At 49.8% G+C, this 13486-nt stretch overlaps 1 protein-coding gene across 1 annotated transcript; it reads right to left on the bottom strand.

Annotated features, from left to right (window-relative positions):
• Positions 1 to 950: 950 nt before the first annotated feature.
• HAS3 (hyaluronan synthase 3) lies at positions 951 to 7904 on the bottom strand. The gene is made up of 3 exons (XM_036751664.1): positions 7284 to 7904; positions 3060 to 3161; positions 951 to 1874 (listed from the first exon to the last, which is right to left on the bottom strand). Exons 1-3 carry the CDS (start codon positions 7902 to 7904, stop codon positions 951 to 953), a joined length of 1647 nt encoding a protein of 548 aa, XP_036607559.1.
• Positions 7905 to 13486: the final 5582 nt, after the last annotated feature.

Below are 13486 nucleotides of genomic sequence, written 5' to 3'. Positions count from 1 at the left end.
TCATCTCAGGGCTTGAGTAAAAGGAACTGAGGTGCCTAAATCCTGTTCCTTTCCAGGTTGGTTTGGTTACTAGCCAAAACAGACCAGCTAATAAGAGCTAGCAATGACCTTGACATCAAAAAGCAACAACAATGGGCCAGATCTATACAAGAAGACTAAAGTTGGACCAGCCCTAATCCTGAACTCCAACTTAAAAATTGCATCCATCACATTCCTAAGATTCACTATGGCCTGTAGCATATTAAAAACCACAGGTGATTTACTTGCGTACCTAACCCCTTTTCCCTGGTATAAATTCACCTTTAACTGCTACTGGTTTCCTGCTGGTTTGGTTCACTGCCTGGGTATTCAGGAACAAAGAAAGGTCTTCAAACTAAAGCACCATCCTCAGACCCTGTTCCCTGATGCCCAGAAGCCAGCCTACATCCTCAGGACAACCTTACAGATCTGGTGATTGGAAGTGTAGTTGGAGCTGACACAGCTCTTCATTCACCCATGACTGGTTTCCTTTCAGGCTGAGCTAGCTCACTCACCAAAAAGCTGCCACTAAATGGAGGCCGTCCTCAAATGTGCATAGCACACTTTGCTCTGGATTACTCCTGGGCCTCAGGAACAGGAAACAAATCTCCAGAGTCCGTTGTCAGCATGCAGAAGCAGGAAGCCTAGAAACGTGGCCAAGAGCCTCAGTGTCCAAGGAATCTAGTGATGGTTTCAGTTGAATCCATGGTCTGTGTAATGGGATGGGTGCTCCAGGCCACACTGCAGGTCAAACTCCTTTGCACTGAAACTTGTCCTTTGGACAACAGTTAAGAAAACAAGGACACAGCACTCCCTCCCGCCCGCCCCACCCGCCCCATTTCCTTTCCTCAAACTGGTAGGAGTCAAGTTTACCCCTCCCTCCCTGGCCCATTGCACTTTTCCCGCATTGCTCAAAGAGCTGCCCTTGCTGGTCACACCTCAGCAAATGCCAAGCTGTATTGCTCAGGCTTTCTTCCACAACGTCGGGCAATGATGGCCAAATACAGCATAAGCAGTGCTACCCAATAGCAGGCATATAAGATGGCCCCAGATACTAGGAAGGCCAGCTCTGTTTCACTGAAAAGGTCCTGGCAATAAGCTGTGTAGGCCAACCCTCCCAAAAGGACTGCTACCCAAATGGACACAGGGATGAGGCCAATGAAGTTCACAACTATAGTTTTTCGGCCTGAAGTGCCCCACCCAGACTTGTTGATGGTGGCAATGGCAAAGATCTTGGCTGGCAGAAGGCTGGACATATAAAGGAGTGAGTAAAGGGACATGAATATCATTTCTGCATTGCCCCGAAGGAAGCAAGCATAAGTGGCCTTAATGATGCCCACAAGCTGTACTGTTAGCAAGAAGAGGAGGATGTTCCAGACACGGCCCCGATAGAACAACTGGATGACAGTAGCAATAAGAAAGAAGGGAAAGAAACCTGTCACCACAGACTCGTAGGTCATCCAGAGGTGGTGCTTATGGAACCACAGGGAATTGTAGAGCCACTCCCGGAAGTAAGACTTGCTCCATCGGGTCTGTTGGTTGAGCCAACGGAGGTACTTGGTAGGGGTCTCTGTGAGGCACTTTGAGCGTGCGGTGTACTTAGTCTGGTAGCCAAGGCTCAAAACTCGATTGGTAAGGTGCCGGTCATCCCCAAAGCTACACTTGCTGCCCAGAAATTTCTGGTGGTACCAGTCTTCTAGGAACTGCTGAAGAAGGGTGTTCCGGTACATGCCCAAGGGCCCACTTATGCACTGAACACACCCAAAATAGGACTGGCAGGCCCTTTCCACATTAAAGGCCATCCAGTACCGCACACTACTCAAGAAGGAGATCCAGGAGTCATATTTGTTAAGGATCTAAAAAGGAATGAGAGAACTCTTGTTAGCTTCAACACACTCTCCATTTCTCTGCCAATTAGAGGCAACAAACAAAAGCATCTGGATCCTTCTGGAATTCGTGGGTTTTCTAATCCAAAGCGTCTCCAGGTCTTTTTGCCACATAGAAGAGCATAGGGAATAAATGCAACGTTGCCAAAGGACGACTCTGGTTCCTAAGGAAAATTTCCAGCTTCCAGTTGTGTGCTGGCGAGTTAAGGAAAATTGGAGGGTGGCAGGAAATAATCAAGCCCAAGCCTCATTTCCTAGGCACCCAGTTCCAACTCCACACTGTGGTTTGCCATTCTCTTTACTAACTTCAAACTTTGTAATTTCATTATCAAATGGTAAAAGCCAGCACCGTAATGTTAGGAGGAGATAGTGAATGGTACTGTAACAGACTGGAGAAGAAAGAATAGACTGTTCCTTGTGCCTAAAAAGACCTCCCTCCTCATCTCTGCTGTCTTACTTCCCTGGCTTCCTTCAAGTTCCAACTTTCTACGGGAAGCCTTTCCTGATCACCCTTAATGCTAGTGCCTTCCCTCTATTGGATCACCACCCATTCATCCTACACACTGTATATTACATAGTAGTTTACGTATTGCCTCCCCTATTAGACAATGAGCTCCTAGTGAGCAAGGATTGTCTTTTGTCTTTCATTAACTCCCAACACTTAAGTACAGTTTTTGGCCTGTGATAGGTGCTTGATAAATGCTCATTGACTGAGGGACCACTACTGTCCTGCTCAGGAAGCTTCTCTTGGCTTTTCTCTACAAGTAGTACCTCTTAGAAGAGAATCTGGACCCCCGAGTGTCATTAACTGAATGGTGGATCCCTTAGAGTTCTTTAGTCCCCAAAAGGGAATGTCTCAAGTTTTTTGAAGAGTTGCTCAAGGATGAGAGATTCCTATCTTAAAAAATAACCACCGATGTTCTCCTAGAAGACATGATTGTCAAGTGGTCTAAATTTTCCCACTGGAATCTCAGTCTTTTATATCCACAGCCCTTAAATCTCATTTTCATCTCTCCAAAGCTACCCAAGTTAGCCACGTGAAGGGGGAGAACTACATTCTTCTCACCCCAAGCCCAGTGCTTTACTCTATCCACATCAAATTAAAAATAAATATGCCAACAGGGCACCCCTGGGAAATCCATAAATATGTCTTACTTGGACATCTCCCCCGACTCCACCCACTTGGGGATCCTCCTCCAGAACTCGAAGCATCTCCACAGTACATGCTGGATCCAGCACTGTGTCTGAGTCACACACCTAAGGAATAAGCACACAGAGTCAGTACCTCTTAGGCTCAGATCCCCAGACCCCAAGAAGTCCCTCTTGCAACATTCCCCCACCCTCCCTGCTGTACCATTTTGTACTTAAGTGAGGAAGATAGTTTAAGGGAAAGCTCCTGGCCTCATTGGCAATGTCTTTTTTCAAACGATTTACCTGATGCCAGGAGCAAAGGGATCTAAGCCAAACGTAAGGAGTGGGGTGGCAAGAGAAGAATGGTAGGGTTTGGGTTCTAGGTTTCACACTAAACAGGCCGAGAATGAGAGGGATACCTAGCCTCTAATGAGAAGCCCTCTCCAAGGCTACTGGATGGAAGGCTTGAAGATGAGGGAAAAACACCCAGCATGAGAGCTAGTTTTAGCTCTTGTAATAGAGCCCCTATGTATCCAAAATTTTACTTATTTGGGGGAGATATCCAGGAACAAGTCCTGTGACAAACAGTGGCTGCTCTGCCCAGTCAACTTCTCAGACCTCCAAGGAAACTGTCCCTGTCATATCGTCTCCATTCAGAATCCAACATTTGTACACCAGGAGGTTAAAAGGAAAGCCCAGTAAGTTTAGCAATTCAGATAAACCCAATCACAAGAGGGTAGAGCAACCTGGAGCAGAATAAAAGAGGTTGTAGCTAGCGAAGTCAATTCCCAAACTAGAGCATCTGCATGCAGGGTGAGGCTTAGAGCTTCAAAGGAATTAAGAACTGCTGAAGCATGTATAACCTGTATCTGATTGCCTCCTATCTCAGGGAGGGGAAGGAAGGATACAACTTGGAACTCAAAACTTTAAATAAAAATGTTTTAAAAACTGAAGGAAAAAAAAGAACTGCTGAAGGAGGCAAAAGCTCTCAGGCTGAGCTGCAGAAGTCCTTGGAGCCGTGAGGCTGGTCTGATGGCTTTATAGGTTTTTCCAGAAAAAGTAAAATGTAGCTGTGTAATCTATACTCAAGGGAATAATCTGACGCTGATGAGACCAAGCTCTGAAGATTACATTTACTACACATACTCCTTTGCCTTTTATTCTTGGGTTCTGCTTCTTATCATGGTGATTGGGGAATAAGCCAGGGCCACTTGAAGGTAGGCTGCCATAGCCTTCTCTTGTTATTTCTAAACCATGCCTGTGGCTCAAACACACAGACTTCATCTCGAGAAGTTAAACTGAGCAAGCATTATTCTAACCTAAGAATGAAGGAAAAGCATTTATTAAATTGTAACTAGCATTGTAAGCATTCTCTCGGCACTGGGGCTATAAACAGAAAAGCAGAGTCCCTCTCTCAAGGAGCTCACATTCTGATGGGAGAGATAAGACATGAAGGTATTCATCTGTAAACCAGACAGAAAGGACCCCTAGGTTTGGAGAAGACCTGTCAATGGCCAACTAATCCAGTTCATTTCACAATGAGGAAACCAAGGCCCAGGTTAAGTAGGGATGAAGTGATCTGGTCATATAGCTTCCTAAAAAGCCAATGTTGTATGTGGGGTCAGAGTATAAGACCTTTACCCTCCACACTTAGGTTCTCAATAAAACCGAGTATTGATCTGCCCCTTCTGCCACCTCTCAACTTCCACTGGGTCCCTATTCTCAGGATGACCAAAAATCTCATTCTAGCTCAGTCAACAATCCAGTTGCTGACCTCAAACTCAGTCTCTACAGAAACAATGGCACATGTAGCCTACTCAGTTTGAAATAAGAAAGCAAGGTGGGTAAGAATAGTTCACTGACATGCTTCATATTTCAAGTCATTCCTCCCAAAATTGAAAAAATGCCTAGAGATAAATTTTAAAAATTTCACTTCTGCCGATCACTAAAACTTCAATAATGATATTAGCTAACATTTATATTGTGTCTGTTATGTGCCAGGCACCGTGCTAAGCACTTCACAATTATTATCTCATATGATCTACGTACAACACTGGGAAGTAGGTGCCGTTATTATCTACATTTTACAGATGAGGACATCGAGGCAAACCAAAAGAAGTGACTTGCACAAGGTCACACGACTAGTAAGCGTCTGAGACGTATTTGAACTCGGATCTTCCTGATTTCAGGGCCAGTGCCCTGTCCAGAAGCATAAATGACTAGGGTATACTCTTTTTCTTCTCTGTTCAGCCTGCAGTGGAGACACCAGCAAGGCACAAAATAGCGAAGTGGGTTGCTGGAGCTACTATTCATCTATAGTTTAGTCAGAATGAAAGGAGTCTAGGTCAACCATAAATGGAATGACAACATCAGTTCCAAGGGAAGCTCCCAAACCAAGAAGAGTTTCCCAGAATCCTCCCTGGACTCTAAGGATACCTTACCCAGAAGAATTCACTCCTTCCTATGTTTTTCCTTATTCTTCAACTTCAAATAATTTCCCTCTCTGTTCCTCCTGTCCACTTTCCTAAAGGGACTCCTTCCTTTCTGGAGGCCTAAGGACGCCAAGGCAAGAAGCAGCTTCTCTGGACTGGACTGTTTAGAAGTCGTAGTGAGGTTTTCTCCCCCTCTGGGAAGGGGCATGAATTGAAATCTTGGGTCAGGAAGAAGGATGCACCTGTTTCAAGTCCTACCAATATACATCACATCCACAACTCATCCGAATCATGCATCCTTTGCTGATTCCGCCTTTAGGCAATTATCCCACAGCAATAAAAAGGAAAGAAAACAAGCACCTGGTACACAGCTACCCGGTGACCCAGCAAAACACACAGGAAGCAAGTTTTCTTTGGGAATTGTAGGCCTCAAAGGAGGGAGTGGCTTTTGTGGGCAAGAACAACATGGACCAACATGTACTCCTAAAGAAACTTTCCACCAGAGCAAAACTGTCCTATTTGAAATTCTGGATTCCTGAGCAAAAAAAAGGGGGGGGCAATTTGATAAAGGGCCCCATGATAAACTACAAAATGTGAACTTTTTCCAAACTCAGCTTCCCTCTCTGAAATGCATGAACAGAGAAACTGGAGACTTAGGAGTAATTCATTAGCAAATATTTCCTAAGTAGCCACTATGTGGCAAGCACTCTGCCAGATGACAGGGTCTCTGCCCTCACAGATCTTAGATGGTATAACTTAAGTAATTAGTTTATAGAGACTAAAGGATCCTTGAGAAATCCTTCCTTTAGTGGATATTTGCATTATCTAAAACTCTGAATTAGTAAAACCTTGAATCAGGAAATAGAGAATCCACCAAAGGAGCCAGGACACGAAGATGACTTCCAGATTGGTCTCGAGAACTCCTCAGCTTCTAGCTCCTTAAAGGTGAAGAAGGGGTATTTACCCCATTTAATGGGGAAACATTAGACATTTTCCCACTGTTCTTTACCCATTACTAGCTGGGAATGGGACAATTTGGGCACCTGAGCAAAGGTTTCCTTGAGGTGGGGAGACCTTACAGACAGGACAACAGATAATGGGGGAAGAATGGTGGTGTCAGAGGATGTGGATTTAAATCCTGTCCTTGCAATTTATTGGCACTTACTAGGTTCCTACTGTGTGCCAGACCCATGGAAGTCACCTAACCTCTACTGTGAGGGAGTTGGCCTAGATATTGCCTAAACTCCAGCTCTAACTTCAGTGATCCTCTGGCCAGGCCACTAGGTGGCACAGGGATAGAGCACTGGGCCTAGAGTCAGAAAGACCTGGGTTCAAATTCTGATTCACACATTGACCGGAGGCTCAGAATGGCAGGGGTTAAAGTGGATGTTAGTTGATGGTGTATTGAGGACGGTTGTGGTTGATAGAATTCATAATTTGGTTAAGGGTTGGATCCTGAGGCAGCTAGGTGGTGTGGCTGATAAAGCGTTGGGCTTGGAGTCAGGAAGATGAGTGCCCCTGGGGAAATCACTGAACCTTTCTGCCTCAGTTTCCTCAACTTTAAAATGAGGACAGTAATAGCATCTAATTCTCAGGGTTGTAAGAACCAAATGAGATAATACCTGTAATGCTCTCAGCACAATGCCTGGCATGTAGTACGTGCTATATAAATGCTTGTTCCCCGTCCCCTTCCATCCTTCATCTGTTGTCAGCCGATGGGCTTGGTCCTCCGGGTTTCCCTGTCCCCCTTTCTGACTCCCCTCCCCCCGATCACCCAAACTGGCTTTCAGGTTTTGCTTCCTGAATGCTCATATACCTGGATGTAATCCACAGAGTCGCCGAGGGCTTTGAAGGCTGTGTACATCACCTCCCGTTTGCCACCCCATTTCTGCATGATGCAGGAGAAGGTGCTGCCTCGAACCGCCTCATGGACACGGCCCATGCCCTCCTTCAGGCTGTCCTCTGACTCGCCCTCTCCCATGTCATGGAAGTTACTCTGCCAGATGTAGCATCCTGTCTGTTCAGAGCCCAGCACCTCATGGAAGATGTCCAGCATGTAAGCATCCTCCTGCCTGTTGCCATCCACCACCATCACCACCTTCAGGTTGGGGAAGGAGATGCGCTGGGCAGACCGGAGGCACTTGCGCAGGTAATCTGGGTCCTCCTGATAGGCGGCAATGCACAAAGCAACAGAGGGGGCCAGCTTCAGGGGCCGCCCTCCTCGACGCATGCGCCTGTGCTCCAAGAAGGCAAAAAGGCTCTGAATGAGGAGGTGCAGGCCCAGGATGGCTCCATACAGGCCAAAGGAGAGGTAGTGTTTCTCTGTGTGGATGAACTGGTAGCCAGTCACATATGCAGCCAGGATTCCCCCTAGGACAGCCAGGGCAAAGAGGCTGGTGCCCACGACACGCAGTGCTGTGCTCAGGTGGACTGGCATCTGTCCAAAGACAAAGGCAGGGTAAAAGTCAGTCAACATTTTTTTAAAGACTGCATCTACCACAGACTAGAAGTGCAATGGCCACTCACAGGCCAGATTCCAGGACTGATGGGCATGGGAGCTTTGCCCTGCTCTGTTTCCAATCATGTAGGTTCACCATTCCTTAAGCAGCCTGGTGGCCCCCACTCCCAAGGGCTCACCATATTGGTGCCAGACTTAGTGTGGCCACCTGATGGCTTAGTGCACTGAAGCTTAAACATTCCACTAGCCTTGGCCTCTCCGGCAGCAGGAATTACAAGTGTGGCCCCGCCAGGCCATGACAAGCATTAAGTACTCACGGTGTGCCAAGACAGTGTGCTGAGCTCTGGGGATACAAAAACCCTTGTCCTGGAAGAACTCACGCTAAAGATGTTGACAACAAGCAGCTAACTGGCTCTGGGCAGATATATAGCGGGGGCAGGGGGGGTGGAGAGGAAAAGCCTCTTGCAAAAGGTGGATAGGGCAGGGCAACCTATAAAAGGAGCTACGGGGGGGCGCTTTTGTTAAATAGTAGTTGAGGGCAAGATGAAAAATAAAAAGATGAGCCCTCTCTTCACCTTCAAACTTGGTAAAGAGCCTTCCTTTCATGGATATCTGTGTTACGTACTATTACTTTAAGAAACAGAACTGATAACCATTGTCCATACAGATGGAGGAGAGGTCTGAAAAAAGAGGAAAGGCAGCAAACATTCCTTCATCAGAGTGGGCAGTGGGTAAATACTGCGTGGACTGGTTGTGGAAAACCACCTTGTGAGCACCAACCGTGATGTCCAGCAGACATCGAGGTGTCTGAGTGGAATTAATTAAGGACCCTGCGGTGCCCCAGGGCATCCAGCTGGAAACTCCAAGCTAGGAAGGTGGAAGGGTCCTGGCCCTGACGCTAGATACTTAACATGACACAGGTGTGTCAAAAATGGGTGTCCTTGGCAGGCTGGGGGAGGCTGAGAAGAGCCAGTGAACAGCACAAGGCCTTCTTCAGGTGACTGCTTTGCTCCAGATGTCCAGCTCACTCAGAGATGGACCAAATGGACTGGAGGTGGGAGGAAGTGAAGAATGAGCCTCTCCACTGGTAGGGGGCAGGGTGGGAAGGATGACGGGCCAGGAGAAGAGTGAAATGCTACGTCCCAGGCAATAATTACCGAGTCCCTACTATGTGCCTGGCACTGTGCTAAGCTCTGGGACACAGAAACAGGCAAAAGAAGGTCCCTGTCCCCCTCCAGGAGCTCACGGTCTAGAGGAGACAACGTGCCAACAACTATGGACAAACAGGCTACAGAAGAGCTAAACTGGAGATAATCCACAGAGGAAGGGAGAGAATACCTGACTCCATGTCTCACATCCAGCTTCATAGGACAGAATGATGGGCAGAAAGGACAGCTCTTGGTTTAGGGCACCTGGGATGTGGCAGGGAGCAAACTGGCAAATGAGTGGGGGGGGGGAAGAGAAACACATAAGGGTAAAGTAACAAAGGACAAAAATTTAAATTGAGAGGGAAAGTTTCCCTGTGCCCTTTCACCCTTCCTTTTCCTGAGAAGGGGGCTGAGGCAAGGCAGGGAAAGTAAACAGGAAAACAGTCCAAGGGAGGGGAGGAGGAAATGGATGCTGAGGGCAGGGAGAAGGTGAGCTGTGTGTAAAGCCCAGAAGGAAGTCAGGCAGGGGAACTACAAGGACACAGCAGTGCCGACACCACTGCAGCGAGAGGGAGAGCCTGGCTGGCAGGCCTGGTGCCAGCCCTCTGCTGGTCACATTCTTGCCAGTCGCTATCTCTCTCCTGGAGAGTTTCCTGTAAACTAAAGTGCCCCTAACTTCCAGCCTGCTGCATCCAGGCATCCACAGAGGAGCCCCTCATGGCTCCACTCAGGTCCCATTCCCACTTCATTGTGAGCCAGGCCAGCTTCTCAGCTCAGCTCACTGCTCCCTATTTAAGGAGCTTCTGACCTGGAGATATGTACCCCCCTCCCCATTATGTGGAGGCCACCAAGCAGCAAACAGACCAACCCCCAGCCCATTTCTAACTTGTATTTCATCCCAATCTGATTCCTCTCCTGGGAAATTCTCAGCTCATCATATTCGGTAGAAGAAATAGCCACAGAAGCTATTTGCCCTAGTCACCAGACTCAGTGAATCCATGGGCAGCCCATAGGCTACTTACCCAAGGAGCCCCCCTCCAGCCACTTCTAGAAAAGGCAAGACACACATTCTCGTCTCTCCTGTGTCTCTTCCTCCACTCCCCCTCCCCCCATCCATTTTCATCTTTCAAGAAATAGCTTCATCTAAGAATATTGAGAACACATAGGCTTCTTACATACTTGTTAAGGGGCATGTGAGACTTCACTATACTTTTCCCTCTACTCCAAATCCGTACAAGAAAGTAAGGACTCTGTCCACCCCCCTAAGACTTTCTATGCCTTCTTCCTCCCTCTGCCTGGCAAGGGGTCTCACCAGGTCTTATCTGCAGCAAGGAAACTCACCCCACACACCAATGAACCACAGCTATAAAATGTCTAACGGGCTAGCACAATGCCTGAATGCAAGTGCCAAAGTCCTACCCTTTCAGAGTGTGGCCCGAAAGGACACATAAAGCAGCCTGCTCCTCATCTAGCTTGGTCACTGCATTGTCACCCCCAGGAATCTTCTTGGGCATTAAGCTGGGGCACAAATTTTGCGGTGCAGTTGGGGGAGAAGGGGGTTGAGAGAATTCATGGGGTGGGAGAGGACTTCTTTTTAAATGTTCCAACCCACCCTGGTAAGAATCCATGCTGGACAACCCTTTGACCACCCTAGGGGGCGGGAGCACGGACAAAGAAAAAGGTCAATAAAAGAGAAACAAAAAACGAGTTCCTTAAACCCCCACATCCCTTTCCCAAGTGGTAAAATGCAAACAAAGGCACCACCTTTAAGGTCTCATAAAATCCCTTCCTCCCCAAAGGCCTTCCCCGCCCGGGCTAGGACACAGTGACCAGGCTTCATGCCTGCCAAGAGTTAGGCGGCAAGCCCCGCATAGCTGCACCCCCACCCCCACTACCCGGTGCTCCCAGCTCCCAAACGACCCCCTTCGTCAAAGGACAGGGGGAAGCACATGGGGGGTCGGGGGTGGGGTGGGAACTACTTTTTCCCTCCTTGCATTTCGGGCTCCAGAGCTCTCCAGACTGCAGTCCTGGCACTGCCCGGCCCCTGGCATTGGGGCAGCCCTGGCCGTTCCAGCCACACGATGGCCCAGCACAAACCGCTGCAGCCCGCCGCTCCACCCCCCCCCCCCCCCCCCCCCCCATGCCAAAGGCAGCAAGCTCCCCGTCTCTCCTCGGAGCCCCGCGCCCGGCACGGTCCCCGGAGCTCTGCGTCCCGACCGGCCCCCAGCAAACTTTCCGCGGGCGCGGCGCGGGGCGGGGCGGACAGGTGCGCCCCGCGCACTCGGCCGCGGGCCCCACGTGCAGCCGCCGGCCCCCGGCCCAGCTCCGCACGGGGGGAGGCGACGGCAGGGGGTTCGGCGGGTGGGGCGCACTCCAGCCAGCCCGCGCCCCGGCGCCGCCACCCTCTCCCATCCATCCATCCATTCATTCACCATTCATTCATTCATTCACAAAACGGGGCTCGCGGAGGAGGGAGGGGAGGGCGCGAGGAAGAAAGGGAGGAGGGGTCAGTGCGGAGGGGGCCGCGGGACCGCGGCGGGAGGCTGAAGATGGCGCGGCGCGCCCCGCAGGCAGCGGCCGGAGCCTCCCCGGGTGCCCCGAGCTCACCGTGCGGCCGGCTGCTCACTCTCCGGCGGATCAGCGGGGCTGCGGCTGCTCCATGCCCCTCCTCCTCCTCCTCCTCTCCGCCCCCGCCGCCGCCCGCACACGCCGACTGAGCCGGGCCCCGCTCTTAAGTACCCAAGGGCGCCCCCGCCGGGACGCGTGCCCGTCCCGGCCCGGCCCGCGGCTCAGGAACTTGGGGAGGGGGCGCCCCCGGCACGGGGCGCAGGGGCCGCGACCCCGCCCCGTCCCGTCCCGGAGCCGGCGGGGCACAACTGGCATCCCGGCCCCCGACAGCGGCCGCCCCGGCTCCCCACGCGGGGCGGGGGCGCCGGCACCCCCAGCCCTTCCTTCCTCCTCTCTGGAGCCCGCGGAGATTCTGCGGCGGCCACTCTGCCTCCCTTCTGCGGAGCTGCCGGGGCTTGCCGGGCCGAGCCCGTTGCCCAGTGCCTCCTCCGGACACCACGTGAAAGGTCCCGGACAAACCCCCCGCTGCCCAGAGGCCTCTCCACGCGCAGGCTCTGCCCCTTCAGGGTCCTATACTCCCCCTCCCCCGCCCTGAAAGATTCACTTTCCTAAGAGAAGCGGAGAGCCCCGCTTTCTCTCCCGGTGCCAAAAAGTCTTTCCTGCATCCCCCCACCCCACCCGTGACCTTAGCTCTCCAATGCTCCTTCCTAAGGATGGCATCCACAGTTCCTTACTTCTAGGAAGCCCATACGAGCACTCGGGCTCTCAGGTCCACCCGAGAGATGTTCCTTAACGCTCTACTCCCAGCCACTCGACACCTAGTCCCCAGCATCTCCCAAGCACAACTCACCCTACAAGGGTGAATTGTTAAACACGCCCCAAACTTCGGTGTCTGCTGCACAGTACCAGCCAAAAGGAACATAGTAATACCCTCCCTGCCAACAAGAAAAGAGAGGAGTCAAAACAATCTTGCAACAGAACACAGAGATAATCATCAGATTCCGGTTAACAACTGGGACGTGGGCTGTGATAAACCGAGCCTCATCCATTCTGGAGAACAATCTGGAACCATGCCCAAAGAGCTATAAAGCCCCGCACACCCATTGACCCAGCAGTACCACTACTAGGTCTGTATGGCAAACAGCTCCAAGAAAAAGGAAATGGACCTATATGGACAAATATATTTCTAGCAGCTCTTTTTGTGGTGGCAAAGAATTGGAAATCCAGGCAGCACCCACCATGTGGGGAATGGCTGAGCAAGATGGGGTATATGATTGTGATGAGTCCTATTGTGCTATGAGAAATGACAAAGGGGTGTTTTTTTTTTCAGAAAAACATGGCAAGACCCCTTATGAACTGATGCAAAGTGAAGTGAGAAGAACCAAGAGATCATTCATCATGCACAGTGACGGCAATGCTGTAATGATGATCTGCTGTGAAAGACTTGGCCATTCTCATCAAGATGGAGATCCAGGACAAGACAGGAGTTCAAAGGCCTCAAGATCAAGAAATGCTATCCACCTCCAGAGAGAGAACTGATGAACTCTGAGTGCAAATGGAAATACGATTTTTTCACTTTATTTTTCTTGCTTTTAAAAAATAAGGCTAATATGGAAATATATTTTTTATAATTTCACATGTATGATATATCGCTTGCCTTCTCAGTGACTGTGGAAGGGGGTGGGAGGGAGGGAGAGACTTCAGAATCAAAATTTTAAAAGAAAAGTATGTTAAAAATAAATAATAATTTAGAAAAACCTGAGCCTCAGATTTAGTTTCTCCAGTGGGAACTTTGGAGACTTTGGGTTTGTGCCTCTAAAACTTCTCAGGGAATCCAGGTTAATT

The sequence above is a fragment of the Trichosurus vulpecula genome, chromosome 3, assembly GCF_011100635.1.
Source record: "Trichosurus vulpecula isolate mTriVul1 chromosome 3, mTriVul1.pri, whole genome shotgun sequence".
NCBI classification, from domain to species: Eukaryota; Metazoa; Chordata; class Mammalia; order Diprotodontia; family Phalangeridae; genus Trichosurus; species Trichosurus vulpecula.
The sequence above is the reverse complement of the archived record's forward strand: the minus strand, read 5'-3'. Positions and strand labels throughout refer to the sequence as shown.

What these genes read in the sequence shown, in the direction of transcription:
- HAS3 (XM_036751664.1), bottom strand. Translation starts at nt 7,904, where the DNA reads ATGCCAGTCCACCTGAGCACAGCACTGCGTGTCGTGGGCACCAGCCTC. An exon ending in ACTCTGTGGATTACATCCAG is followed by an intron (nt 3,162 to 7,283) that starts GTATATGAGCAT and finishes CTTATTCCTTAG; the next exon opens with GTGTGTGACTCAGACACAGT. An exon ending in GAGTCGGGGGAGATGTCCAA is followed by an intron (nt 1,875 to 3,059) that starts GTAAGACATATT and finishes ATTCCTTTTTAG; the next exon opens with ATCCTTAACAAATATGACTC.